This window comes from Rhododendron vialii, chromosome 4a, assembly GCF_030253575.1.
Source record: "Rhododendron vialii isolate Sample 1 chromosome 4a, ASM3025357v1".
In the NCBI taxonomy this organism is placed as follows: domain Eukaryota; kingdom Viridiplantae; phylum Streptophyta; class Magnoliopsida; order Ericales; family Ericaceae; genus Rhododendron; species Rhododendron vialii.
Genome location: NC_080560.1, coordinates 42,527,092 through 42,553,775, shown reverse-complemented (window position 1 = coordinate 42,553,775; position 26,684 = coordinate 42,527,092). Strand labels below are relative to the sequence as shown.

General features: G+C 40.3%; 3 protein-coding genes across 3 annotated transcripts; 1 reads left to right on the top strand and 2 right to left on the bottom strand.

Annotated features, from left to right (window-relative positions):
• Positions 1 to 4,402: 4,402 nt before the first annotated feature.
• Positions 4,403 to 5,565, bottom strand: LOC131324589 (leucine-rich repeat extensin-like protein 3). Its single transcript, XM_058356599.1, has one exon. It carries the CDS (start codon positions 5,300 to 5,302, stop codon positions 4,778 to 4,780), a length of 525 nt encoding a protein of 174 aa, XP_058212582.1. The 5' UTR covers positions 5,303 to 5,565; the 3' UTR covers positions 4,403 to 4,777.
• Positions 5,566 to 14,034: 8,469 nt separating this feature from the next.
• LOC131324588 (two-component response regulator ARR2-like) lies at positions 14,035 to 19,853 on the bottom strand. Its single transcript, XM_058356598.1, has 6 exons — positions 19,300 to 19,853; positions 17,656 to 17,808; positions 17,165 to 17,545; positions 16,437 to 16,513; positions 15,124 to 16,245; positions 14,035 to 14,729 (listed from the first exon to the last, which is right to left on the bottom strand). The coding sequence occupies exons 1-6, from the start codon at positions 19,445 to 19,447 to the stop codon at positions 14,658 to 14,660; spliced, it is 1,953 nt and encodes a 650-aa protein (XP_058212581.1). The 5' UTR covers positions 19,448 to 19,853; the 3' UTR covers positions 14,035 to 14,657.
• Positions 19,854 to 24,346: 4,493 nt separating this feature from the next.
• On the top strand, positions 24,347 to 25,984 carry LOC131324058 (uncharacterized). Its single transcript, XM_058355883.1, has one exon. It carries the CDS (start codon positions 24,347 to 24,349, stop codon positions 25,982 to 25,984), a length of 1,638 nt encoding a protein of 545 aa, XP_058211866.1.
• Positions 25,985 to 26,684: the final 700 nt, after the last annotated feature.

Here is a 26,684-nt window from a genome sequence, read left to right as displayed (position 1 = left end):
CAGGCACCACGTGGGATCGGAAGCCAGTGATGTAAGCGTAAAGAGGTTTTAAGGGGGGAAGGACGCAGAAAGGTAGAGAGATGAGGCGGATCTGAAGCTCGCCTTTTGGGTGGAACGTATTTGGTCGGCGTATGAGCTAAGAGACGAGGTGAGGGTATTTTCGGCTGTTTACTTAAAACCGGGCTTGTGTGGGATGGACTTGACATGTGATGGGTTTGGATGGGCAAACAATGACAAAAGAGGGCCGGCCAGTAAGAACCCCTAGGATTTTTTATGTGTTTATTGTATTATCTGGGCATTTTAAGCCCACTAGTGTTTTGGGCTTCATCTTTCTACAAGTGTTTGGGCTTAGTTCTTACTGGCCTGTAATTTCCAACCCTTAGCTGAAATCTCCTTTTACCCTTTCCACCATTAATAAAATGTTATTTTGCCGATTAAAAAAACACAGATTGTGTTTGTTTGAGTGGTCACAAGGACATTGGTTTTTTTTTGCCACACCATGTAAGTTTTAGTATGTTAAATTACTAGTACATATGATTGACTGACGATACTCTATCAGCTCGAACCCACAATCTCAGAAGTAAAACAAGCAGATAGACAGACCACGATCTGTTAACGAGGACAAGTCATGAAGATGGGTTTGGTTGCATAGAATGAATATGCAAGGTCCAGCAAGGATAAAAAGAAGCCTGACAGGATTGTGGATTGCTGTTATTAGACAAGAGAAAATCTTGTTAGGGCAGTTGAGAATTTAAAAGATGGGCCAGATGAGGCTTGCCGGGGAGGCCCATTTCATTCCTTTAAGAATGTGATCCCAAACAAACACCCCTGCACACCATATGACTATGCTCCTCAAATGGAGAGAGAGAGAGAGAGAGAGAGAGAGAGAGAGAGAGAGAGATTCACGTGCTTCTTATAGGCTATGTTTGGTTTCTTTGAAATAGTCCATTTTTTAAAAGAAGCTTTTTTATAATTTTTAACGAGGTTTTTTCATCTTTGGTTCCGTTTGTCTCGATTAGAGTATCAGAAAAAGCTAGAAAAATAGGTCGACTAAAGTTTTGGAGTTAAAAAAAAAAAACTTTTATCAAAAATTAAATTATAAGAAAAAAATTGGTACCTTTTTTTTTTTACCCAAAAAAAAAAAAACTAGTGAACCATACCATTGCAGAAAAAAATTGGTGGGTTATACCAGAGATGCTATAACTTTCTTATGGTTAATGATTCGAGTCACACTCATAAATCGGAACGAGATCCATTCGAAGGACACAATCCCTCCAGTGTCCCATATGGCATAGGGGACTCTGTAATACTACAGGTGTGCACTATAATTGTGTAGTACACAATTTGAGTTGTTCAAAACTATTTTTAATAAGTATCCTACATGTACTTTATCGATAAGATACTTTTGAAATCTAGATTATTGATTACAGAAATAAATGACTCAATTTACGCACTACACCTTTATAGTCAAATTCGTTATGTTGTCGATAATGTTATGTGGAAAATCGGTTCTCAGGAGAAGTGAAGTGAGATGAAGTAAAAGAAAAGAAAATTTATTTATTTTTTGTGTGTTCTCTTGATAAGAAATCTTATAGGAAAACTTAAATTTCTTACTTTTGACAAGACCTATTTTGCAAGAATGAGAAAATTGAAGTTGTAGATCCTACAATTTTTCTAATAACTGAACATATAAAAAGTTACATAAAAGTTAATTTTATCATTTTTCTAATCATTTTCACGTAAATGAATGGGGCCAAAGTGGGACTTCGGTTTGGTGTTGTGTAGTGAGGTGCACAGCACCGTGATGCGCATCTCCGAGTCATCGGATTGTGTATCTGACGGCTCGAATCTCATCTCGACAACCAACGATCGAGAACCGTTCATTGTCGAGTTGAGATCTAAGCCGTCGAATGCACAATCCAACTGTTCAGAGGTATGCAACATGATTTTGTGCACACCATTGCACAACACCCGCTCTAATGGGGACCAAAGTGGTGGTAGACCCGTGACGTTTCCTCTTTGGACACCTTTGGTATTGCTGCCAATTTTGATTAGGCCCCACAGGAACAAAGATGCATGGCACCCAGCTAATAACACACACCCACATGTCTCTGAGCCTCTCTTTAATATATCATCACACTGCACAGCCATTTATTTTTAGACTCTGAACATCGCTGTTTAAAACCCAAAAGGGGTATACACAACAAAAAAAATTATGTATAAAGGTTGAAAGTAAAGACATGCTAGGTTGCTAACACCAATTGGTCTAGTTATTAGTTGTTAGGTTTGCTCCCCATATAATTGATCAAGGTTTGATTACTGAAATCAGTCCGTAAGAAAAAAATTCTTGCGAATTTTTTATTTTTGTCTCGGAGTGCATGACCAAACTAGGAAACAGAAAAAGAGATTAATTAGTTAAGGTTCTTGTAAATTGGCTCGGACACCTCTGACCATAAAAAAAAAAGGCTAACACCAATCCAATCCTCCAGCACTCCAGCTTCAGAGATTGGGTGGTCCAAATAAATCTTGATAGGTAGATAATCACGTCACAAAAGAACCATCAAGGTTAGGGAAATTTCTTCTGTTATGGGGAAGAAAGGAACTGTTCAAAAGGCTTGATTTGAATTCAACATGATTCTATTAAAGTTAAACAAAAATGTTGTTATTAAGTTCCCATAATCAGAAATTCAAGTCTGATGAATAAATTAAGAGGCCATTGAAGGATAAAAGGAATCAGTTAAAGTGATGGAGTTGTGAAAATAACGATGTAGACGACACAGATGTATCCGGAACTATTTGATTTACGCAAGTCTGGTTGTTGCGGGTCACACATATTAGACGATTCAGAATACATTTATTTTCGAATCTGTTCATTTTCGCGTGTATCCGTAACATTTTTGTTTTGTTTGTGAAGAAGGGCCAAAGCACTCCTTGCTCAATCACCACTACCAAGTACCAACATTCTTCGATCGTGAAAGTAAAGGATGAGTCACAAAAGAAGAAACAAAAGCCCAGTCATTGTCCCGTTCGCCATGATAACAAACAGCATTCTAGGCTAAGAATATCTCTTCTGGCTTCTTTCTGAGTTGGCAAAAAATGTGGCTCGTATAAAACTCAAAATTTTTTTTTTTTAAACAAAGTGTGTGCTAATTTATGTGGTGAATAAATCCTTTAAAGGAGTTACTCAAATATGCTTTACAGGGTATGTAACGTTCACGCAAACAAGAAAAAGTGATCCCCGCTTTCTCTTAAATTCTCGCTTATCGTTGAACCCCAAATAGAATGCGCATTGTCGAAGATCCATGCTAACAAGACTCCTTTGAGAATTGAGCGTTCGAGTAGAAAACAGAGTACCACAACAGACCAAAGCAGTTGACATCTCGTGATCACGCGGGGCTCATCGAATCGAACTAATGGAACAACATCGATGATGCTGGTACTAACATGTACTATATACGTGTGGAGTGAATTGGAGATGGGCCGACATGGGCGGCTCAATTGCAAAACCAGATGGGTTCGAGGGAATATTGAGAACGTGGTTTCAACGTATTAGGCCTGTCCACGTGTAAAACGTGAACCTTTTCCTAGATGCTTCCATGATGTACAAATACATGCAAGTCTGTAAAAATACTGACACAGTTATCTCTTTATCTCCTCTAGTTGGAAGAAGAAGAAGAACCCATCCCCAAATTGATTCGTCTGACCATAGTGGTTGCCTAGTTGGTGGTTGGTTTTTTTCTCCAAGTCCGCAATTTCACAAATGGTTGAGAAGCTCATAAATACTGAGCGCCAAATGGTATGGGTAGTAGAAAGAATAGAGATACTCCCAAAACGCAAGTGTTTTTTTCCCAGCAAAAGTTTAGTTTATTATTCGGTTGTGCCTGGAAACCAATGGAAGCGCTTTCTCCACCGAAAATAAGATGAACGGAATGGTCGCGGTAGAACGGTATCGAGAGTATTGAACAATGCAAGACGGGTATCGATTGCAATGCTTTTTTGTGTGAATTCTTGAAATTCATTTCTGATAACAAGATGAAGAAGAAGAAGAAATTAGTGCCTAAAAATCACTCATAACGGGTCGAGTATCCGCCATAATAGCCGTGAACCGGTTCGTGAATCAGAAACTGACCAATACCCAAAGGAAACCAGCCAATCTGCTCACGATTTTTCATATCACCGTTTATCGGAGTGTAATAAAATTCGAAAGGGCAAAAAACCGTTACGTATCGGCTGATATACATATAGTAAAAGCTGGAATTGCATAAGATTTTTCATAAGAACGCATGGGTATTGATCATGTCCAATTCAATTCGCTGCGCAACTAGAAACTATATCAATCAATATTCTAATTGTTGTAATCAAACTTTATACTTGACGACATCAAGAATCAAACAAAAGAAAATGCAAAAAGACAGTTTTTGGGTCTGACTAATTAACATCATTATCCATGACAATATACTAAAGCTCCTTCTACATCAATGGGAAAAACAAATACAAATTACAGATTGCTCCACAGCATAAAAGTAAGAAAGATAAAAGAGTGATGAGAGAGAATCATTACTTTCAACAATTCTTGCTTTCAGCCTCCCCCAAAAAAAGCTCCTTTCTTTCTCTCCTCTGCTCTCTTTAGGAGGGTATTTTCGGAAACTAAAGAAATTCCCCACCACCCTCCTCATATCTCTCTCCCAATTCTGCTTGTAGTTGTGGATCTGCAAATCTGCAACTTTATTCTGAACTGAACTTTCATTCCATTTTTGCCCCCCAAGTTGTGCCTACTTCAGAAGAAACAGAGCAAGCTAACAAGAAACAGAGCAATTGTGTAAACAGAGCAAGTGGCTAAGTGCACAGATTCAGACATAGATGGCGGCGGAGGGCTGTAATAGTAAAACGGGAAGTAGGGCACAATTGGGTTCGGCGGCGGCGGTCCCGGATAATTCTTGTACGGCGCCGGTGGGAAGTAATAGCCTCCGGTAGTCGGTGGCCGAGGCGGCGCGTAGTAAGTGGGCTGCGACGGCGGCGGCGGGGAGGAGTAAGGGTAAGCGGACGGCGGCGGAGGACAATTGGGGGAGGAACTCGACGGTGGGGACGGCGGGGGCGGTGATGGGTCCGACGGCGGCGGAGGCGGAGAAGGTGGTGGAGGTGAGGGGCTGTTGCATGGGTTGTCACATGCGGAGCACATTGTGCATTCAATCTGGTACTTTGATCCGGCCCATGAAGTTGATGTCACTCTTGGTAGTTCTGAAGATTCTAAGATGATGAGAAGTGTGAGCAAGTGGAGAAACATTTTGTGGGTTCTTCTCATTCTCTCATGTAATTGAGAGATGTGGGGTGGTTGATCGTGTGAATTTCAAGAGAATTGGAAGGCAATGGTTTGGTGAATTTGGAGATGGGTGAGAGAGAGAGGGAGAGAGAGAGAGAGAAGGTTGTTTTAGAGAGAGAGTAGAAGGTTTTGGAGAGAGAGAGAGAGAGAGAGAGGAGAAGTAAAGTTGGTAGGGAGCGTTATTGGGGGTACCCTGGTAGTGGAAGTGGTGGGGGGATAGGGTAGTCTATCTTTTGTCTTTGAATGCTTCACTATTTATCTTTGGAGATGATTATTAACGAGATGAAGAAACGCAAAGGAAAAAAGAAAGGGGAAAAGTGAGAATACCACTGTTTTTTCAAAAGGATGATCACCGACACGTTTTACACTTTCACTTTTACAGCTCGCATCACATTGCTACACATCTAGCCTGGTTTCTAGGAAAACTTTTCTTCAGCGATCGGATATCGGGTCAATTTATGTGTAACTCAATTGATGAAGCGGTTTTCAGCATCTTCGGAAAAGAGGTCTTTCGGCCGCTCACCTGATCCTCCAATTGGGGTGAGGTGGTTTCCGACGGACTCAATTAATGACTTGCAAAATAGAAAAGGGTCGCCATCACCCCTCCGATGTCTAAGTCATTAAAGATATGGTGAGAGTCGAGTTTATTGTGTATGAGTCTCGTACCTTTATGATATGGAGATGTGATCTTTATATAGGCATCTTGGGAGGAATCCCTTAGGATTGGGACTCTTAAGTCTCATCCGCTCGTGGCGGGTGTAGATAGGTGTTTGGAGTGTCCTCCTCACCTTAGGATTCTCCTAACCTTTATCAGATTTGGAGAATCCCTTCACCTCTGGACTCTGGAATTGCTATTGTGAGTCCTCACGGTGCAAAAATTTCTATTGGAACTGGGGCCTTTTGGGTTTATCCGTATCATAATGAGATTGATGAGCTTTGGAGTGTCCTCCCTAGCTTAGGACTCTTTGATTCGTATCTAGATCAAGAGTCCTTGTGACATATAGAGGTTTATCCGTTGGGATCTTTGGTCCTTATCCTTTACTGGTGGATTAGACCTTGGTTGTTTCAGGAGTCCTTTAGATGATATGAATTCCCTCCGTAGAGTACTTTATAGTGATTAGTTTGAGGTGGTTGACTTACCACTTCTCTTGCTCTCCTATCTCTTAAACCAAGTTGGATGTAACATTTTCTGAGCTTAGCTCCTTGGCTAAGCTGGATATGAGCTGTGCTGATAGGTTGACCTCTGCCCCTGGGCTGGCTCTGTGTTATTAGGCCCTCTACTTGGCCCTTCGTGTTGTGCTGGGCTAATTTGCCTGGGCTGACCTTGGGAGGTTAGTTTATACTTACCATCAATATATTTTGAAGTTTTGAAATTAATTAATTATCGGCCAAACTTATAATATCATTCGGGTTTTTGGTTGGTGGGACAAGAGTGAAACCTACGAGCTTGAAAGAATAAATTTCTTACTTGCTGTCACATTCTCTCACGATCAACGTCTCGGCGGTACTATGTTAGATTGATTTGTGTGTGATTAGGAAGAGTTCATAGGAGCATCTTCAATACTGGCTTCAAATTTGAGGATGTCAAACTTTTTTGAAAGCTTACGTGACAATTTGACATGATAGAATTTGACATCTTTAAGATGATCACTCCAACAAACATGTCAAATTTATTATTTTAGAAAGTTTTGCAGTAAAGTACTAATGAAATAGTAAAACTTTTGACATGACTCGTCAAAATTTGACATGAAAGAGGTAATGTCGAATCACACATAAATATTTGACATTTTTGTTGAAGTTGCTTCATATGTCAATTCTTCCACTTAGTATGCTATGTCAAATTTAACGTTCTTAATTGGAGATGCTCTGATAGTAGGTATTTAGCCTTAAAAGAGTTTGATCCAACTCAACTATATTGAGCTATTACCTACTTAAAATCACTTCCAATAGGTAACTTTATAGCATGTGGGATGTGGTCGTTTGTCTTGACCATGTCTTGTTTACTTCCTCTGTATCGAACAATATAATTCAGAGGGTCTATTTGCACTAGCAGTGTGATTTGTACAGTCTCTTTTCTTAAACACATTGTACGTATACGTTTCACTATTAGTATAACAACTCGTCCTCGCGCTCACCTCGTGCACACAAGGTCGACCACGAGTAGAATAATGACGCCACGTATCTAAAACGCTTTCTCAATATCGACCCATATCCTAACTTTCTCAACCGAATTATTATTATTTTTAACCTATCTTCAAATTGACGAGAGTTTGAAGATGAAGGGTATGAGTTGCGAGCAATCGCTTTCAAAACCGATTGATGGGTGATGAGATCTTGAAACTTGGTTACCCAACGAACTGCGAACATCTCCTCATGAGGTTAATGATTGTTTTCATCTCATTGCGTAAACTGGCAAATACACATTGAACCTTGAAGGAAGGAACGAACGAAGGTTCAGCATAATGGGGCTTGACCAATGAAAAGGTGTTCACACGTGGCTGGATCTTATTGTCCCATTCGGATGACGTGGATTTAGGATGGTGTAATTTGGACGTAAAGCATACGCAACTCCCACGAGCTTTGGCCTCATGCTAAATCATGATGTGGATATGTGGCTTGGCTCGGCCCCGAGAGTAGGTTTGTTCTCACATAATTGATCAAGATTCGACACGGGATTAGATCGAACAAAAAAAAAAAAACTAATCGTGTAGTTGCAGAGTGGATAGTTTGCCTTTGACTTGACCGAAAAAGATTTAGTCGAGATATGCAAAGCAGCGTAAGTTTGTCCAGACACCCTTAATAAGATTTAGTCGAGATATGCAAAGCATGCGTAAATGCAAAGCATGCGTAAATTTGTCCAGACACCCTTAATAAGATTTAGTCGAGATATGCAAAGCATGTGTAAGTTTGTCCAGACACCCTTAATAGTCGGGGAAAAAAATGTGGCCAAGGTCAGTACAAATTGGGACATTGATGGTCACATCATTAATGGACACATGGCTTTAGAAATACAACGAGCTAACTTTTCACCAGAAATATGAACAGATAAAAATGGGTACTTTTCTTCTCAAGGTAAAAATGTGTACAGTCTCAAGGTAAAAATGTGTACAGTCAAGGAAAGAGAACATGAAAATTGTCCATAACAACAAATCAATGGTCCAGAATTCTTTTTCGGAAGACAAAAAATCTTTTCTGGAAGAATTTTTTTAAATCTACACCATTCATTCATTTTCCTAAAGAGTTTCATAGTCCGGTTGTCCTGATTTTTATCTTTTTTCTGTAGATCCTATCCTTTTCCGGGACAGTTTTGTTGGTATTGTCTCGCAAGTTTAGTTCTCAAAAAATAATCCTATCCGATGAGTAAAGATAATCTTGTAGGGCGAAGAAACTGTTCATGGCAGATACTGAAGAGGAGTCCAACTCTTTTTGAGTCCAACTCTTTTTATAACTCGGTATCCGATTCAATAAACAATTAAACACGATTAGTTCAGGATTAATCTCATCGTCTATCAATAAGGGGTTTTGGTCCAAGACCAGTTAAAATCCTAAAGGAACATACCCCGTACGAAAATTCGTAGCACGGTGCTAGATATTGAACTCCATTTCAAAAACATTTCAAGTCGTCCAATCGTAAGGTGATTACAACTGGTCTGCGAATTAATTCCCCATGGCCTTAAAATCGGGCCAACGAAAAGGAGAAATTAAAAGAGAAAAAAAAAAGAAAAAGATTTTGTATCGAATGAGTAACAGCTATACATGTACATGGGGTAGGATAGGTAGCAAATAGGGAGATATATAGATTCTTGTGACTCAAATTCATAGTTCATACCATTATGATGAAAGTAAAATCCCATCCATCATCATATGATCATTAGGGATGGAGTTTCTTTTCCATGCCCCGTTTCGCTAAAAGTTCTTATTTCTAAAGTACTTATTTTTCGTCGTACGAGACAGATCATTTTATCACAATACATCATTAAGAATGAAGTTTCTTATGATACTATATTACTGTAAACACATGTAATTAAAATGTGAGAATTAATAATGTAAATGAATTACAACTGTAGCCACTATTATTGTTCCATTTAGGGCTACCTCTACTTAGGGTAGTGCCCTTCTTTACTTGAAAGAGATACATGGGGCTGGCGTTTCCAGTTCCCTTTAATGTAAAGGGTTACATTTTCTTCTCTAGCTAGAAATGAGAATAATGAAAATACTAGGGGTACCGATTGAAGGGTACAAATAGTGTACAGAACAGTCCGCCGGGCTAATTCGGGATCTCGCATAAATAATTCCGAATTGTTCATTAATTTCAAAATAAGTTTTCGAGCGGTAAAAAAAATCAGTTCCCTCTTCAATTCAAAAATTGGGATCTTACATTCTTAATAAAACATTAAAAGATTAGATCAAGCAACTATTATTATCCGGCGGGGTTGATTTTTTTCAAGACTAATCGAAAATTTATTTTAAAATCAATGAACAATTAGAATTATCTGTGCATAACTCCAAAGTAGGCCCCACGTGCCTGTGTGTATGCCATCAGTATCCTTCAATCGATACCCATAACCTAATTCTAATTTGTAGCAAAAAAAACATTCCACAAGCCCAAGCCCCAAGGGCATCACACGGTATCGCCGACCATAGTGGGTCCATAAAGTATTTCCCTTTTCAATTTGCTAATATTAGGAAATTTAAATGCTATGAGGAGCATCCAAGATTCCAAAGGTGTCGGCATTTAATTTCAAACCTATTGTATACATTTATGGTCCTTTTAATTCACTTTGTGGTTAGATTAGGGACTTCGGGTTGGTGCTGTGCATTTCCGAGTCGTCAGATTGTGCATTCGACGGCTCAGATCTCATTTCAGGAATCAACTATTGAGAGTCATTCATTGCTGAGATGAGATCCGAGTCGTCGGATCGTGAATGCATGATTTGATTGCTCGGAGGTGCGCAGCATGGTGCTACGCACACCACTGGATAACGCCATCCCCAATTCTTAGAGTAGGCCTTGAAAAGTCTTGCTTTTGGTAAAAAGGATCACAGGGCCAAGAATTTTCTAGTTGCATCCCCAACTTTGCACCAAAAGAGAGACAAGCTAAATTTTAGGACTTGAGAGAATGATACATGATACATTTAATTTCAAACCTATTGTATACGTTTATGGTCCTTTTAATTCACTTTGTAGTTGGATTAGGCCTTTCAAAAGTCTTGCTTTTGGTAAAAGGATCAAAGGGCTAAGAAATTTTCTTGTTGCACATCCCCAACTTTGCACCAAAAGAGACAAGCTAAAATTTAGATGGCCATTTGATTGGCATACTTTTCCCTTGTAATGGTTTCAAAACACATCTGATTTGTCAAAAAAAAGATTCAACTTTCACATTTGCTGTGGTTTGTAAGGGTTTTGGAGGTGTGTGTTGTTCCTTTGGAAGCCTACCCGCCTAGCTGGCTATTCGTTCCTTTATAGTTGAAGATGGTAGTCTCTTCTTATTTGTAAGGTTATTTTCTTATCAATATAATTTCTATTTTGACATGGCAAAAAAAAAATGCAAAACCCATGAGAGGTGTACAAAGATCACTGACATCACCCACCTATGGGTTGTCAACATAGAAAGGGCGAACCTGCGCTTGTAACATAGTAGGGTTCGATTCCACCTGGAGACAAACCATGATTTAAGTAGGGGGCCATGGCGGTGGGTTGCTTTGCTAGTCTCCCCTAAGGTTTGAATTGCGCAGTTGGGTTCAATAGTGACTTGGCTGCAGGATTGTTTCTCTGTTACAGAAAAAAAAAAAAAGATCACTGACATCTTTCTCAGAATAGAAAGGAAGAATTTGGGAAAAGAGTGAGGACATATATATAAGAAGCAGGACTCTATAAGAAACAAATAAAGCCGAGAAAACATATCTCCAGTATGTGAAATCATTCTGTATACTGTCATCCTTTTTGAAAACCACAAATACTAAACATGTCTCTCGGCCACTCCCTAGACACTCTCTTTCGGCCACTCCATTGACACTCTTTCTCACAAGCAATGAGCTCCACACATCTACGGGCTCCACTGCTTATGAAAGAGGAGTGTCTGGGGAGTGGCCGAGATGCATCTCTATCATGATTGTTTGAAAACCATGCCAACAAACTGACGCAGCAGAAATAACAAAGAGATTAGTTGCGTACTAATCAAACGAATAATAGGTACTCGTAGCCACGAGCAGTTCTTGAATCCTCAAGACAAAAAGACAAAGTCTGAATATTATTGATAAAAAAAGCTGCATAAACATTAGGTTACAACCCTTTTTATAAGAAAAATGCGTAACCCTAGCAAAACCCTAACTCAAAAACAAAAATTCCCAAAATTTGGGAAAATTAATAAAATTGGAAAAAGGAAAGAAAAACATGACTTTCCCAAAAAGAATCAACTCCTATGGAATTATACGCTAAAAGTTATTAACGAAACAAATATTTCCTAAAATAGCAAAAACGTCCAATTGGAGGCCTAAACGATGGAATTAGGCCGAAAAACACCACCAATCACGACTTAGGGTGGTGAGTATTGATCGCAGCGCGAAAATGAGTCAGCCTACCAAGTTTGGGCCCGATCCGAGCTCGTCCGAAAATTGCTAAATCGAGTAATTTACAATTAAACAACGTTTGGACTTCCGAGGCTTCGACCGGTCCAATTGATCATGAAATTGGGCCTCCACGTGTTCTACATCACAAACTAAAATTTTGCTGCACAATTGATTCAAGGGAATCAGTCGGGATGGAATGTTAGGGGTGAAGCCAATTTCTGCTCTTGCAGCAGTTACTGTTAGGACGGGCGGAGGACGGAATCTGAACGGACATAGATGACCGTCCGAATAGAGAGAGAGAGAGAGAGAGAAATACCAAAACTTCTCAAATTCTGTGCTAATTTAAAGAAGCGTTTCGGGGACACATAAAAAGACATTCCATCTCAACCATTGAAGCCAATGGTTGAGATTAATAGTTTACAAAGAGTTACTCCTTGCTGCAAAGAATCTCTCTTAGCCGCGAAGAATTACTATTAACCGCAAAGAATTACTCTTGGCCACAAAGAATTATTTCTGGTCACATAGAATTACTCTTGATTGCCAAGAATTACTGTTGGCCACATAGAATTACTCTTGGCCGCAAAGAATTGTGCGGCCGGCCAAGAGTAATTCTTTGCTGCCGGGAGTAATTTTTTGCGGCCAAGAGTAATTCATTGTGACCAGGAGTAATTCTTTGCGGCCAAGGGTAACTCTTCGAGGCCAAGAATAATTCATCGCGGTCAGGAGTAATTCTTCGTTGCCAAGAGTAATTCTTCGCGGCCAAAAGTAATCCTTTGCGGCCAATAGTAATTTTTCGCGGCAGATTCTTTTTCTTTTTAACTACTAGGTAAGAGAACAAAATTGTTGTTCAATACAACTTGAGCTGTTGGTTTAGATGATTTAGAGTTTCATGATCTATCTAGGATTGAAAATTGTAGGTTTTTTGTCGGAGCCTTTTGGGTAGACTGAGTTTCAAACTCTACTCTTTACTTGGTTATATTTAATCTTAGAACTATTTTGTTTTTCTATTTTTCAAGGTTAGTTAAAGAAATAAGTGTGATAAAGGTGTCACTTTTGAGTAAGTGGGTGTTCAAAAAATTGAATTCGAGTTGGAATCACGTATGATTATACATTTTAAATATCTCTGATGCTATCCTTGAATGCAACTAACGGAATTACACAGATTTGGTAACATTTGTTGTGTTTAGACTATTTTATGAACTTGGTTAGATGGACCATGTTTACAGCTTATTCTTAAAATAAAAATTTCCGAGAAGTAGATTTTGGTGGGAGAAAATAAAAATTTCTAATTAATGGTTATTTGTAAGTGGAACGCTCCTCTCGCATGAGGTGAGACCATACGCATATCCGGGACTCACCTCATGTGAGATGACGTTAAAAACAACCATTGAATCCAAAAAAAACTTCGAAAAATTGGGGTTTAATACTTGATTTAGACTATGTTTAGAAAGTATACATATTGACAAGCATTGGGTACGTTTCACTCCCCTTCCCAAACTATGCAAGAACTGTAGAAGATAACAAAAGGGCGACAAAATCGTAACTATAACAAGACAAGAACCTCCCTCCATCTGTATTACTGCTATAAAACAAGCTACCCATTCCAATGTCGAGCCGATCTGATTCGCATATTTGTTTGGTTCTTCTTTTCGACATTTCGTAGGCCACCAAATGTTCAGTCTTTAGGGCCCTCCGCACAATTTCACCACTCATAGTTTTCATGTGAACGCATCAAGAGCCATGGGAAGCTGCAACTTACGGCAGAAGGCGGCTCTCTGTTCCTGTTCTCTATTCTTGAGACGTCCATCATCTTCCATAGCCTGCCCTTCAGATAGCAAAAAGTTTAAAACCACATACAAAATGCACTCAAACACTCGGTCAAAACCTTACATATATGCACGTTGACAATATAAGTATTCAATTGGAATTATCATGCAGAAGTTGAGAACTGTACTGGTGATAAAGAGTGGTAACAGGAACTTCCGTGCAACCAAAACTTAATACTTGATCATTGTGAAAATAGTTCTTCCATCTTCAACATAAGCACGCAAAAATTGTACTGTAATCCTCATAATAATATGACTAATTGACTATGAGGAGATTTCGCTATCATTAAAAACAGATTACTGAAAGAAACAGGTGCGATTACAAAGAGGTGACATTATTAGAAAAGCTCATAAAGCATAAACCAGAATACAATCTTGTAATCTTGAGTACAAGAGGGAAGTGAAATTTTAACAAAAAGTACCAAGACTTATGTCTTGAGCAATCAACTGAAATCTGTACATTTTATAGTCTGTGTACCTAAAACGACAACGCGTGTTATTATAGTTACAAAGGCTCCAACAAATGTTTACAGATTTCTCAGAACTCATATCCACAAACCTGAAAAAAGTTCCAAATCCAACAACCAAGAAGCACGATAAAACTTTGCCCCTACCAAACAGCTTCACATGTGCCATAGAAAGCACTGCTCATACCGCAATACAAAGTTCTCAAACAGATTCACTACAAGCAGTCAAAAACTTGGCATGTGATTTGCGCACATCATGCAGCTGTATCCTTCAAGATTTTCCTCCCCCATTCGACGAATTATGATGCATTTGATTCATATGAAGCAATCAAGATCCCGTGTCTTGAACTAGGAGGGAAACTGAATTTCTACCATTTGGTTGGAGAAAATGAGAGAGTTGAATTCTGCAGCAACAGCAACTATGTACACCACAAAGTGCAAACCATTGATAGAGCTAGACAATGAAGCATACATCCTACACAGGAAGATGATCTAAGGGAAACCCATCAAAAAAATATTCGTTGCTAGCCACTCCAAGTCCTTCTTGCTGCCATATGACCAAAAAAACAAGTGCGGTAAGAAGATTAATACACTCAGCTTAATTTGAGCTGTCTTGTGCAAAACAACTTATTTGTTTTTTGACTGATTTTGCTTCCATTCTGCGTCCAAAAAAAGTTTGCTAGAGACAAAAACAAAGCAAGGCCAACTTTTTCGGCTTGTATGGTCTTTTCAAAACCTTATCTCAGGCTTTAACAATATTTTTTTAACCTTACCAATTGTACTCAACTAGGTGAATCAAAAAAGTTAATTATTTTAACCAAAAGCTAAAAAACCGTTCTTCAAAGATGAAATAAGACAGTTAAAAAAAGATTTAAGACAAGCTTCAAAGATCAAATGTTAATCCAAGCTTCAAAAAGCAGACTAAGAGGTTGGAAACTTACCTGCTTGAGTAGTGCACTCATTAGGTCCTCCTGACTAAACTGTCCATGAAATAGCGTATTCTGAGTGCTCGCTTCAGGATGATTTTCAGCTTTAACCCTTAATGAATTACCATCGAAGAGAGTATCCAATTGTTGACCCATCATACTTTGGGTATTGCTATGTCCACTTTGTTCCCCAACTGAGAACATTACCTTTCCAACAGACGTACTTCTGTTCTGCACAATGTTTTGGCTAGAAGAGAACCCTTGGTGCACCAAAACAGAAGGTGGGACATTGATGTTGCCTTGAGTTTTCGAATGTGAGGATGCATCGAAGGTCAAGCCCACATTCTGTAACTCCCAATCTTGTGTTTTGTGCTGTTGGAGATCACCAAAAATATCATAACTAGGAGCAAACCCTCTTGATCCTTTCATATCCGAGTTAATACCATCTTCTTGGAGCAACCCCTTAGAAGTGATAACGGACACCCGTGAATTATTAGTTGCGAGCGGAAAACTATTGCCTTGGAAATCTGAATTTGGGTGTTGTACTGAGAAATCAACCATTGTAGAGACTTGAGAAACTGAATTGTTTCCATCTCTTGCCAAAACTACCCCACTTGGCATCCCATTTGACAAATTAGGCTGCGCTATTGAAGATGGAATCCTTGAAATTTGATTGGCACCCGTATCATTGAATATCGCCGGTCTTGACTGTGGTTGAGACATTTGCATATTCATTAAAGAGCTATTCTGGATTCCATGTGGGTTGGGTTGCATATTCATGTTTGTCGGGATCCCATGGAGTAAGTTAACTTGCTTACTATTGCTATTATTGCTCATTTGTGGCTGCTGCCCCTCTCTTGATCTTAGCTTTGGATTTTCAAAGCTGAAAAGGTTCCTCTGATCCATAAAGGGCATGGAAATGCTGGATTTGTTGGGGGACCTACCCAAGGATACTGCTTGGAGCATGGCAAGACTTTGCGCTGGGAGTTGACCGGTGGCAGCAAGAGCTTGAATATCAAGCCCGTTGAGTGAAGACATTGACCCAAAGGTTGGGTCTGAAGGTCCTATGAAAGAGTTGTTGAGTCCACTCTGATGCTGTGATACCCCACTTAGCCTTCTGAGGTATAGACGATATTTCTGCACAAAATGGCCGTAGTTGTGAGTGCCCCTATAAGGAACATTGGGAAACAGCTAAGAGTAGGTGTAACGTACATATATGAGACAATGCGAAACAGCTAATAGTAGGTGTAACGTACATATATGAGACAAATGATGAGAGTACATATATCATTGAATTTCTTTATGCATCATGAAAAATAGCACAATACCTGAAGGTGGCTAGCAACATTCTCTCTAGTGAGTCCAGGAACATTCATCAACTCCAGAATTTTCTTCGGAACAGCCTCTGTAGTCATATTTCCCCGATTAGAGAACACGAGGGAAAACAAAAAAGGAGTACTTAAGTATAGATAATGGCAGCTCACTGAATAATCATATAAATAAAGCTGTCTTGTAGCCAATTTATAAGAAAAATTCTGGCAATTAACATAAGATCTATGCAGCGGAACAGCTCACAAAACCCAAAGTAAACTGCATGTAGGCTGGAGACAGACCAATCCTTTACTTTTATTTGCACAAAGTGGATCTCCTTAGATCCAAACTCTAGAGTTTTCCCTCTTCTATCATTGTATCGATTAGTGGCCCTTGCGACAACTAAAAGCTAAAATGATGATGATAACAAAATTGGTTATGGACAACGTATACATACATATTTGAGAACATACTGCAAGTCTTATGTCAGGTAAATCAGTTTTTTGCAATTTGCACAAACATCATTGGTTATTTCCATCACGCACTACGCAAAATACAACAGTCTTATGAAAGAGAAAATGTGACTAAAAGACGGGAGAGGGAAGAATGCTGACTTCTCCGTCAAAGCATAGAGAAATAGTTCATCTTTTCTTACTGAGATTGGTAAACCAGACACCACTCTTTGCACACAAAGCTAAGCGTGAGAAAGAAAAACAATTTAAAAGAAATGGATAGAGACTCTTACTGTCTATGCAAAGTTGATTCACTGCCGCCACAAACTGCTGATGGAGCTCAACTGACCAAACTACCCTTGGCTTCTTTAGCGAAGATGTATCATCCCTATCCTCCCCTTGATCTTCCTCGTCCTTCCTCCTCTTTGAGCTTCTCCAATTCCCTTCGTTTCCGGATGACGAGAATTCTGCATCTTCTAATTGCTTCTGTTGCCTTTCTCCGTCTTCTATGCTTCCTGATTGCTCAACATCCTTCCACTCATGCTTCCTTTTCCGAACTACGTGTTGCCATATATTCCTCAATGCCTCAATCCGAACTGGTTTGATCAGATAATCACATGCACCATGAGTAACGCCTTTCATCACAACATCTTTACTGTCATCCGCAGACATCACTACACAAGAACAAAATTCCCATATTGTTTAAGTATAAGAATAAAAGAACTTCGATTTTCTTAAATAAAGACAAAACACCGTCTGAAATCCAGTGAATCAAGGTGCTTACTGATAACAGGCAGGTCCATCTCCAGCCCAATGCGCTCAAGGAGTTTGAACCCATCCATGTCAGGCATGTGCACATCGCTTATAACTACATCGAAACCGTTTTTGTTCTCCCTTAGCATTGACAGTGCAGTCTCTGCTCTGTTGCATTTGGTAACTGAAAAAAGCCCAGAAAATTGCAACAAGTCTTCCATAAATCACATGACTAAAACAGTACACTCCCCACGAAAATAGAAGAAAGATAACTTCCCAGATTTTAGAATTTGTAAACAGATTATTCCATGTCACTCCAAATTGTAATTTTCAACATCAGAGAGAAAGTAAAGCTCAGATTTGAACATGATGTAACATCAATCCTCGTCTAAGTGGGTTTTGCATACGGAAATCTCAGCGCAGATACATTTGGTAACTGGAAACCCTGAAAAATGAGTCAATCATTCTACAAATCACATCATTTTTTTTTGATAAATTAGGCGTCCGGGTCAGCTTATGCGCACCTCAACTAATCCTAGGAGACCAACGCACCAACCCCTAGCAGGGCCCCCAATTAAAGCTTTAATCAATATGGGCTTACCCCCAAATTTGATAGCATCTGAGAGGGTTCGAATCTGAGACCTCTTAGGAGTTAGGAGAGAGCAATCCTAAGTCCCAGGCCTCAACCACACGGCCAAACCCGTGGGGTTCTTCTACAAATCACATCATTACAACTCTCAACTTCATGAATTAACATCAACCCCAGAAGGAGGATATTGTGGACAGTCTCCCAAAGCTAAAAGGCACAAGTCAATATTAAACTTCTCCCAGTGAAAACCCGAATCCAAAACCAAACAAATGACCCATAAGTCTAGTAAGTGCAAAGGTACTACTCCCTCCGTCCCGATTTGTTTGTCCATTTTCACTATTTGGGACCTCCTACAAAATTGTCTATATGTTTCAATTTATAATATTTTTTACATGCAATATGAATCTTGTTTGATAGATCTCAATTAGGTCTAAAATATGATGTTTTCAAAATTATGTAAAACATTATAGATTATGAGATATAGACAATTTTTTGAAAGACACATATGTCAAAATTGGACAAACAAACTGGGATGAATGGAGTATAACTTGTATGCAGAAGAAGCCTTTTCACACCAAATTGCAGAATTTGCACATAACCCATTTCCAAATCCAACAAAAATCAAGCTCAGATTTACAAATTTATGCAAAATCAGTCCTAAATCTCAGTGGATTTTGCATACAGTTGTCATGTAACCTCAGTTCTTACTCACCAAAGTGCAATTTTTAGCATAACCCATTTCCATATGTGAGCAAAATCAAAGGCTTAAATTGGGATAAGATGTAGCATCACTCCTAAACGTCAGTGGGTTTTTCAATTATGTCCTCATAAAACCTTAAATCCTAATTCCATGAGCAAATCCTAAATCTATGAGTCAAAAGCTAATAGGGAAAATAAAAGCATTAGAAAGATTTTCACAAAAAATATCCCACAGCATCAGCATAATTAAAACATAATCCAGAAAATAAAAAGATTTTCAACCGCGCAAATGATGAGAGAACACAACTTTGGGACAACCCCAATAGTCAACTCTCATTATGTTCACTCAATATATCTATGTATGTGTATATGTATGCATCTATTTACCTTCATAGAGGCAGTTCTGAAGCATCTTCTCTAAGATCATGAGACAAGTTGGGTCATCATCGACGACAAGTACCCGGAGACCCACCGGAAAAAGGTCGGAGACCCCATCGCCGGCCATTGATTTTGCTCCTTGACCCCCCAAGTTCATGTATTCACTTCTAACCCCAGACCCACATCCAGATATGCATATTTACAAAGACCCAGAAGGGAAAAATAGTGAATTACACCACAGAGCTTTGAGTGGAAAGAATGATGCTTGATTCAAGAAATCTCAAGAACCTGCGAATTTACCCAAATTTTCCCAGAAAGAGAGGTTTGAGGAAAGATAACTTGATTGAGAGAGAGAGAGAGAGAGAGAGAGAGAGAGGAGGTGAAATATATATGGAAGTTGTCGTTTATGTGATTGAAGAGAGACATGGAGGTGTGCTTAAACAAGTTTAATTTTCTGCACTTGTTTGTGGTATTGTTTTTTGGGGAGGGAAAAAAGTGGGTCTCTGACCATCTCCTTTGAGTGTGGATCCAGCTCATGTAGGAGAAACTAACCCCACGCCAGCCAAAGCCATTTGGGTTGTGTATATTATAAAGAAAATAATACTGCCACATAATAGTAGAAAATTCGAAATGATTTTTATTATTTTAACAATTAACACCACATATTTCTATAAATGCACTTTAAAAATATATAATTTTCACTTATGTCTACTGTAGTTTTGTCATTTTTAACTTAGATCACCTCTACTATATTGTCAGATATACACATCTCTTAGACTTTTACCTTAAATTTAAATGCTCGATGAGAACGATGAGATTTTTGTTGAAATATTGGAGATAAAGAGAAGAAGTAGAGGGGTTGCAGAGTCAAATTGATGGGGTTGAATGGGTAGTTTTGGACTTTTCACTGATTTTTGACGCCGTCCATGTTTGTTCTTTAATCGAAAGTTCAAGAGGTATATGTATTTAATAATGACGTATAATGAGCGTATATTTAAAAATGGTCAAAATTCAAGACATGTACGTAAAACTTTCCTTCTAGATTTATCTTTTAGTGCTTCAAATTATAAAACCAACACAATTACCATAGTTACCAAAAAAATTTACTAGTTACCCAAAAAACACAATTTCCATAGCATACCAAGAGATGAATTTTGAAGTGCATTTATATGATTAAATTGCTTAGTTGTAGAAAAATCTGATTAGATTAACTTGATATGCTATGCTCAAGAAGTTAATTAAGAGGTAAATAATAATAATTCACTTGCCAAAAAACGAACGTATTTCTTTAATCCTGAATCAATTGATTCGATTCTCATCAATAAATTACTGGGAATGTCTATTTAATTTGTTGGAGCGTTAATTCGACTTCTTTTTTCTTTTCCTTTTTTAGCTTCCTTGTGGAAACAATGAACTATTGTTTCAGCGCAGTTTTCTCATTCACTCTTCTTTATTTTTTCTAACTTAATCATTAAAAAATAGATATTTTATTGGTCCAATGACATTCTAAATTATTCACAAAAGATATAGACTTTGAATTTTTTTTTTTCTCAAAACAATAATTCTATGCACCCCCGAAAGGGTATCCCGAAATGAGAAATCCATGGTCCAGATTCATTTCAAAGTGAATCTGGACCATTGGTTTCTCATTTCGGAATATTTTCGGAGTACCCTTTCGAGATACCAAGCGTTGCTCAATAGTTTTAAAATAGGATTAGGTTTCTGTTAGCTCCATATATTGAATGTCCAGTTCATTTTTCTGTTACAGAGAGTATGTGTATATATATATATAGTTGCCCCTACCAAAAAATTGAACTAGACGTCGAATAACTACAAGGAAAATTTTACTTTAAAGCAGCTGTATTGAAAACGTATTAGTAGAAGATAGAGCTGATAAACGAGCTTAACGAAGTGAACGAATAGAGAAATGGATTTTGTTTGAGCTCGGTTAAAAAACATAAAGGATTTTATTTGAGTTAAAATTAATTTAACTTTTTTACCAGGTGAGTTGATCTCAAATGAGCTTTGCACGTCACAAATTGATTTCGAGGAGCTTGATTTTTTTTTATACGTCAAAAAAGGTGACAGCTTGGTTTTAAAGTTTAATGCATGTAAAAATGTGCTAGCTTAATTGGTCTATGTAATCATCAACCAATCTGAACACTAGATCAAACTTGAGTAACTTAGTTCATTTATAACCCTATTAGAAAATCTCATTTCCTAAGGTTATTATCAATAACAGTTGGCCTAGAGGTCAAGACCTGGAATTTACGGGTTTTCTTCCTCTTAAGTTCTCAGATTCGAAACCGCTCAGGTGCTATATGCAACTCCTTTGAGGCCAGCCCATACAAAACTTTGTTCCGACTCTAATAATTCTAATTGGGACCCTTGAGAGTGACCAGTGGAATTGTTCCCCCAAAATTAATCGAGATGCGCGTAATTAAGTTAACCCAGATACCTGAGTTATCGAAAGGTTATTACCAATTGGACACTCAAGTAGGCACTACCCAGATTGAGAAGGATGGAATTTAATCGCATCATTAAAAAGTATACAAAATAGATAGCTTTGGGCAATTAAACTACCTGTAACCCTCAAATTTATTGGCATAATTTAAATTCCTACTTTAGAAAATTGAATCTATGCATAGAACATGGTACACATGCTAAGCATGGAGTGACTTGTTTATTAGTATATACTAGTATTTCATTATAATTCATAAATTCCACTTGTGATAAAAGAACGAATATTAAGTGTTAAGCACATGGTACCATACATCACTGATTCATTTCCTACAACCAATGCCAACTATTAACCTCCTCGATGCTGTATTCTTATACTATTTGAGTAATGTGATTTGAAGAATATTGAACCGATCAGTACTTGGTGGCAACTGCTATTTGCCCGTCGGGATCGGCCGGAATGACAATAATGAATTGTATCGAAAAATTACGTAGATATTCTTCCATCCCGTGCATAGTGTTACTATTCAAGTGTACACATTTTTGAACTTCTCTAAAATAGACAAAATTTGAGAGGTGCCGGGAGCCCCGCCGGCTTGCCTTTAATATTTTGGCATCTTCGAGTCACAAAGTTCTTCCTCTATGCAAATAATTATCGTCATTGACCTACTATATATGTCTCCAAGATTTAGCTCTTTACTGTAAATGAGAGTTTTGTACACTAACGTGTAAGATATCTCCTCAGAACACATTGACATGCTGCATAACTGTGGTTTAATTTCGTGTCACCCATTTATTCCGTTTTTTTATGAGCATGAATCTTAGGGTTACGAGATTCAATGGCGGAACTAGTATTTGTAGAGGGCCGAAATATCCGAAGGGTCACAAGGTCCAGAAAGGGGGAGTGAGGGTTCACACGCTGTTTGATTTGTCATCTAAGCTACCTCAGTTCACCTGTAAATAAGTTTGGGCTTCGGCCAAACTTGCCAATAGTTATCCGAAGGATAGAAGGAACCACGAGTACTTCACCGAACGATTATAAGCTGTATCCGAACATACGACACATGAGTTCGCTCGGGGTCTCATCAAGCGCACAGATACGAACTTCCGTTTGTTCGGCTAGGGTTTTCTTCGGTCGGGATATCCTACGCTCGGATAATTCGTATGGCGGAAGTGGGTCCCGCCGAGCTTAGACGATTGTGGAACCTTCCATAAATATCTACTGATAAATAAGCTATCTTCTCTGACATTCGAAGTGACATCTCTGAACGATGTGACCTTTCTGACATCAACCCATGTGGCTCTGAAAGACTAGGGAAGTGGTGTTCATTAAATGGCCCTGCTAGAAGGCGCCAACCGAGCAGAACGTGACACGTGGAAAGTATGACTAACTTGCTCAACACTCCATCTCTTTGCCTATAAATAGAAGAGCAACACCACTAAGAAAAGGACCCTCTCTGAACTAAAAAAAGCAACAGCATTTTTCTCTCTTCTAAGATATTCTCTCATTAAACTTCTTCTTCTCTTCTCCACCTACTGACTAGTTCATCGGAGCTTCTTCCCGGAGGAACAACCCCCTCCGATTCTGCAGGTACATCAAGATCGACGCCATCTCACGTGCGAACAGCTACGCAAGAAGGATCACGAAGAAATCACGCCCCCACAATTGGCGACTCTGCTGGGGATCAGAAAGCAACTTTCGGGGTGTTCTTTGTGTTGTTCGCGTTCATAATCAGTTAGGGGCCTGTGTTCATCTCAGATCCTGTTTGTTCTTTGTATTTACACGGAACAAATGGCTCAACATCTCTCACCTCCGGGCCCAGAGAACTTTACCCTTGGGTTGGAGGGCTACGGATCTATCAACCTTGAGCCCCGTCAAACGGCTAGGGCGGTTCCACACGTAGCCTGCCAACTTTCTTTTCCACCGACCGAGTTGGATATCGCCTTGGCTGAACAAAAACGTCAGGCAACGGTTATTACCATGCTGCAACAACGGCTAGAGGAGCGAGACGGAGGGTTGACTGTAACCCCTGCAAACGAACATCCAGCCGAGCCCAGTCGACCGAAGAAGAACCGAAAACGGGGCAGACCGTCTCGCCCAGATCAAACAGCCGAAATCGCCGTTCCCGAGCGACGGACTGTCTTTGAGCGTCTTGAGCAAGGCGCTCCACAACCTCGGCTGACGAGCATTATTCGTGCCGAAAGTACTCGATCCTCGGCCACGGGCTCAACAGCTGGAACTAACGGAAGAGGCGCGTCCGTCCGAACGCAACATCATTTCGAACGACAATTGAGTCCAAGAAGTGGGAAGAGGCCCGTGGATTTAAACAATCCACCTCGGCACGTACGCAGCAGCAGCAACCGGGAATATTCGGTTCGATTGAGACACAATTCCGAACGACACGACGGAAGGCATTCGGCAAACTCTGGCAGTCGCCACCGATCCGAAAGCCGAGGAAACCGTTTGGAGCACGATAATACGATTATCCTGTACGATCAATTCACAGGCCTGCCAACCGTGTGTCAACCCATCGACCCGGCTCTTTAGCCTAGAAACGCTCCATTGACGAGCTTGAGGGAGGCACATGCGCCCTTAATGTTAGCTGCTCGACCACCAAGGGAAAAAGAGGAGCACCGTCGGCACCATCGGCGGGAAAAAAGAAAGACTCCGGAGCGGCATACTGATGTTCCTCCCCCTATTGTCCCGCAGGTCGCAGCCGAAGACAATTCGAAGCTCGGGAAGGCAAAGGCTTCCCCCTTTGTGGATGCTATTCAACAAGAGCGGCCGCCAGACAGATTCGTCATGCCGAAGCTGAAGCGTTATGAGGCAAAAGAAGACGCAGTCGCATTCGTTTGTCGTTTCAGGCAAACCATGAGCCTCCATAACTTTTCTGACGCCCTTATGTGTAAAATCTTCCCGCTCACTCTCAGTGAACCGATCATGTTATGGTATAATCAGTTGAAGCCCAAATCCATTTCTTGCTTCAATGAGCTAGAATTGGAGTTTAGCAAACGCTTCGTTACCAGCAACATTCAACCGAAGACATTATCGATGCTGGTGAACATGCGAAGAGCGGCGGGAGAAATGCTGCGACTGTATACCGAGCGTTACTGGGAAGACTATAACCTTATTCCCGACTGTGATCAAGGAGTAGCAGCCGAGTCTTTCATGAATGGGTTGGATCCAACCTCGGCAATGTTTCGTGACCTCTCACGAAATCCACCTAAGACGATGGGAGAGCTCATGACAATAATCGAGAAGGATTGCGTTCACGAAGAAGCAATGGCCGAGCGACACACGTCAAAGGCTGAACCTACCAAGACGATAAGGCCAAAGAAGCAGGTATTGAACGTTCGCCAAGGGCAAGGAAGCCAGGGTAGCTCGGGCCAGGCATCGAATAAGTCGAACAACAAGGGCCGACCCCCGCAGCACCCTCAGCCACAATCCTGGACACAAACGAAAAGAGAACCCCGACCGGACGAGAATGTCGCCGAGCGTACGGTATTCACTGAACCTATCTATAAACTTCTTAACATCATCGGCAAATTGCCGTTCTTTGTTTGGCCAACGGTACTCTTAGGCACCGTCGGAAGCGGACCAAGGATGTGCACGTATCATAAGGAACGTGGCCACTACACCACGCAATGCCCACCTTTCAAAAGGTATCTAGAAGAGCTAGCAGCTGCCGGTCACCTCAATCAGTGGATTGACGTTCGGCAAAATCCACTTCCTCCACCTCCCCCTCTTGTTGGCAATCTCGTAAGCGTAATACAAGGGCTAGTTTCCGAAGGAAGGGCGGCCAAGCTTCATTCAGAAATTGACAGGGCTGTCACCTCTCTATCAGTCTGCAACGTGGGCGCTTCGGGAAAGCGAAAGTGGGAAGATCCGAGCTTCGGCGGCACCATAACTTTTTCTTCCAACGACTTAAAAGGAGTGCAACTTCCACATGCAGATGCCCTCGTTATCACTGTTGCTATTGAAAATTCAACCGTACAACGGGTATTGATAGATCAGGGAAGCTCGGCCGATGTCATGTTTTTCTCCACTTATCAGAGCCTCGGACTATCTCCCGCTCAACTTCGGACGGCGTCAACTCCCCTTGTCAGTTTTACTGGAGCCCCGGTGTGGCCACTCGGCCTGATTACCCTCCCTGTGCGAGCTGGATCACGTGTCCTGGAGATCGAATTTGTGGTGGTCGCTTCGCCAAGTCCGTACAACGTCATTCTTGGCTGAACCTGGCTACACGAAATGCAAGCGGTGGCTTCAACCTATCACCAGGTGGTAAAATTCGTCGGATGGAACAGACGACAGGAAAGCCTCCGAGGCGATCAAATCCAATCCAAGAAATGCTACATCAGCACTGTAACGAACAAACAGAGCTGCATGGAGGTACAATGCGTGGCTGCCGCTCCTACCCCAGTGATTGAGGATGTTGGTGTACCTGCCGAACAACGGTCAACCGAGGAGCTAATACGTTTTTCCATTCCTGGGGAAGAAGGAAGATATTTTTTGATCGGGAGTTCATTAAGCATGGACGAACGTGAGGAGATGTATCAATTCTTGATGAGAAACATAGAGGTCTTTGCTTGGACTCCACAAGACATGCCGGGCGTGGACCATTCGTTCGCCATGCACTCATTGAATGTAGATCCGAATAGGCGACCGGTTGTGCAAAAAGTCCGACGCTCGTTGACCGCACATACCGAAGCTGTGATAGCAGAGGTGAATCAACTGTTGGAAGCTGGCGTCATTCGGGAAGTGCTATACCCCACCTGGCTTGCCAACCCAGTGGTTGTCTCGAAGAAAAATGGGAAACTAAGGGTTTGTGTCGATTACACGAACCTCAATGATGCCTGCCCTATGGATCGATTTCCACTTCCTCGGATTGAGCAGATGGTAGATGCAATGGCAGGATGTGAGCGCTTGAGCTTCA

Excerpts from the sequence above, each read along its gene's own strand:
- LOC131324588 (XM_058356598.1), bottom strand. The coding sequence starts at position 19,447 with ATGAACTTGGGGGGTCAAGGAGCAAAATCAATGGCCGGCGATGGGGTC. Across the intron at positions 17,809-19,299 it reads TCAGAACTGCCTCTATGAAG|TTACCAAATGCAACAGAGCA; the intron begins GTAAATAGATGC and ends GGCTTTTTTCAG. Across the intron at positions 14,730-15,123 it reads TGAGTGCACTACTCAAGCAG|CAAGAAGGACTTGGAGTGGC; the intron begins GTAAGTTTCCAA and ends GTCATATGGCAG.
- LOC131324058 (XM_058355883.1), top strand. The coding sequence starts at position 24,347 with ATGTTAGCTGCTCGACCACCAAGGGAAAAAGAGGAGCACCGTCGGCAC.
- LOC131324589 (XM_058356599.1), bottom strand. The coding sequence starts at position 5,302 with ATGAGAAGAACCCACAAAATGTTTCTCCACTTGCTCACACTTCTCATC.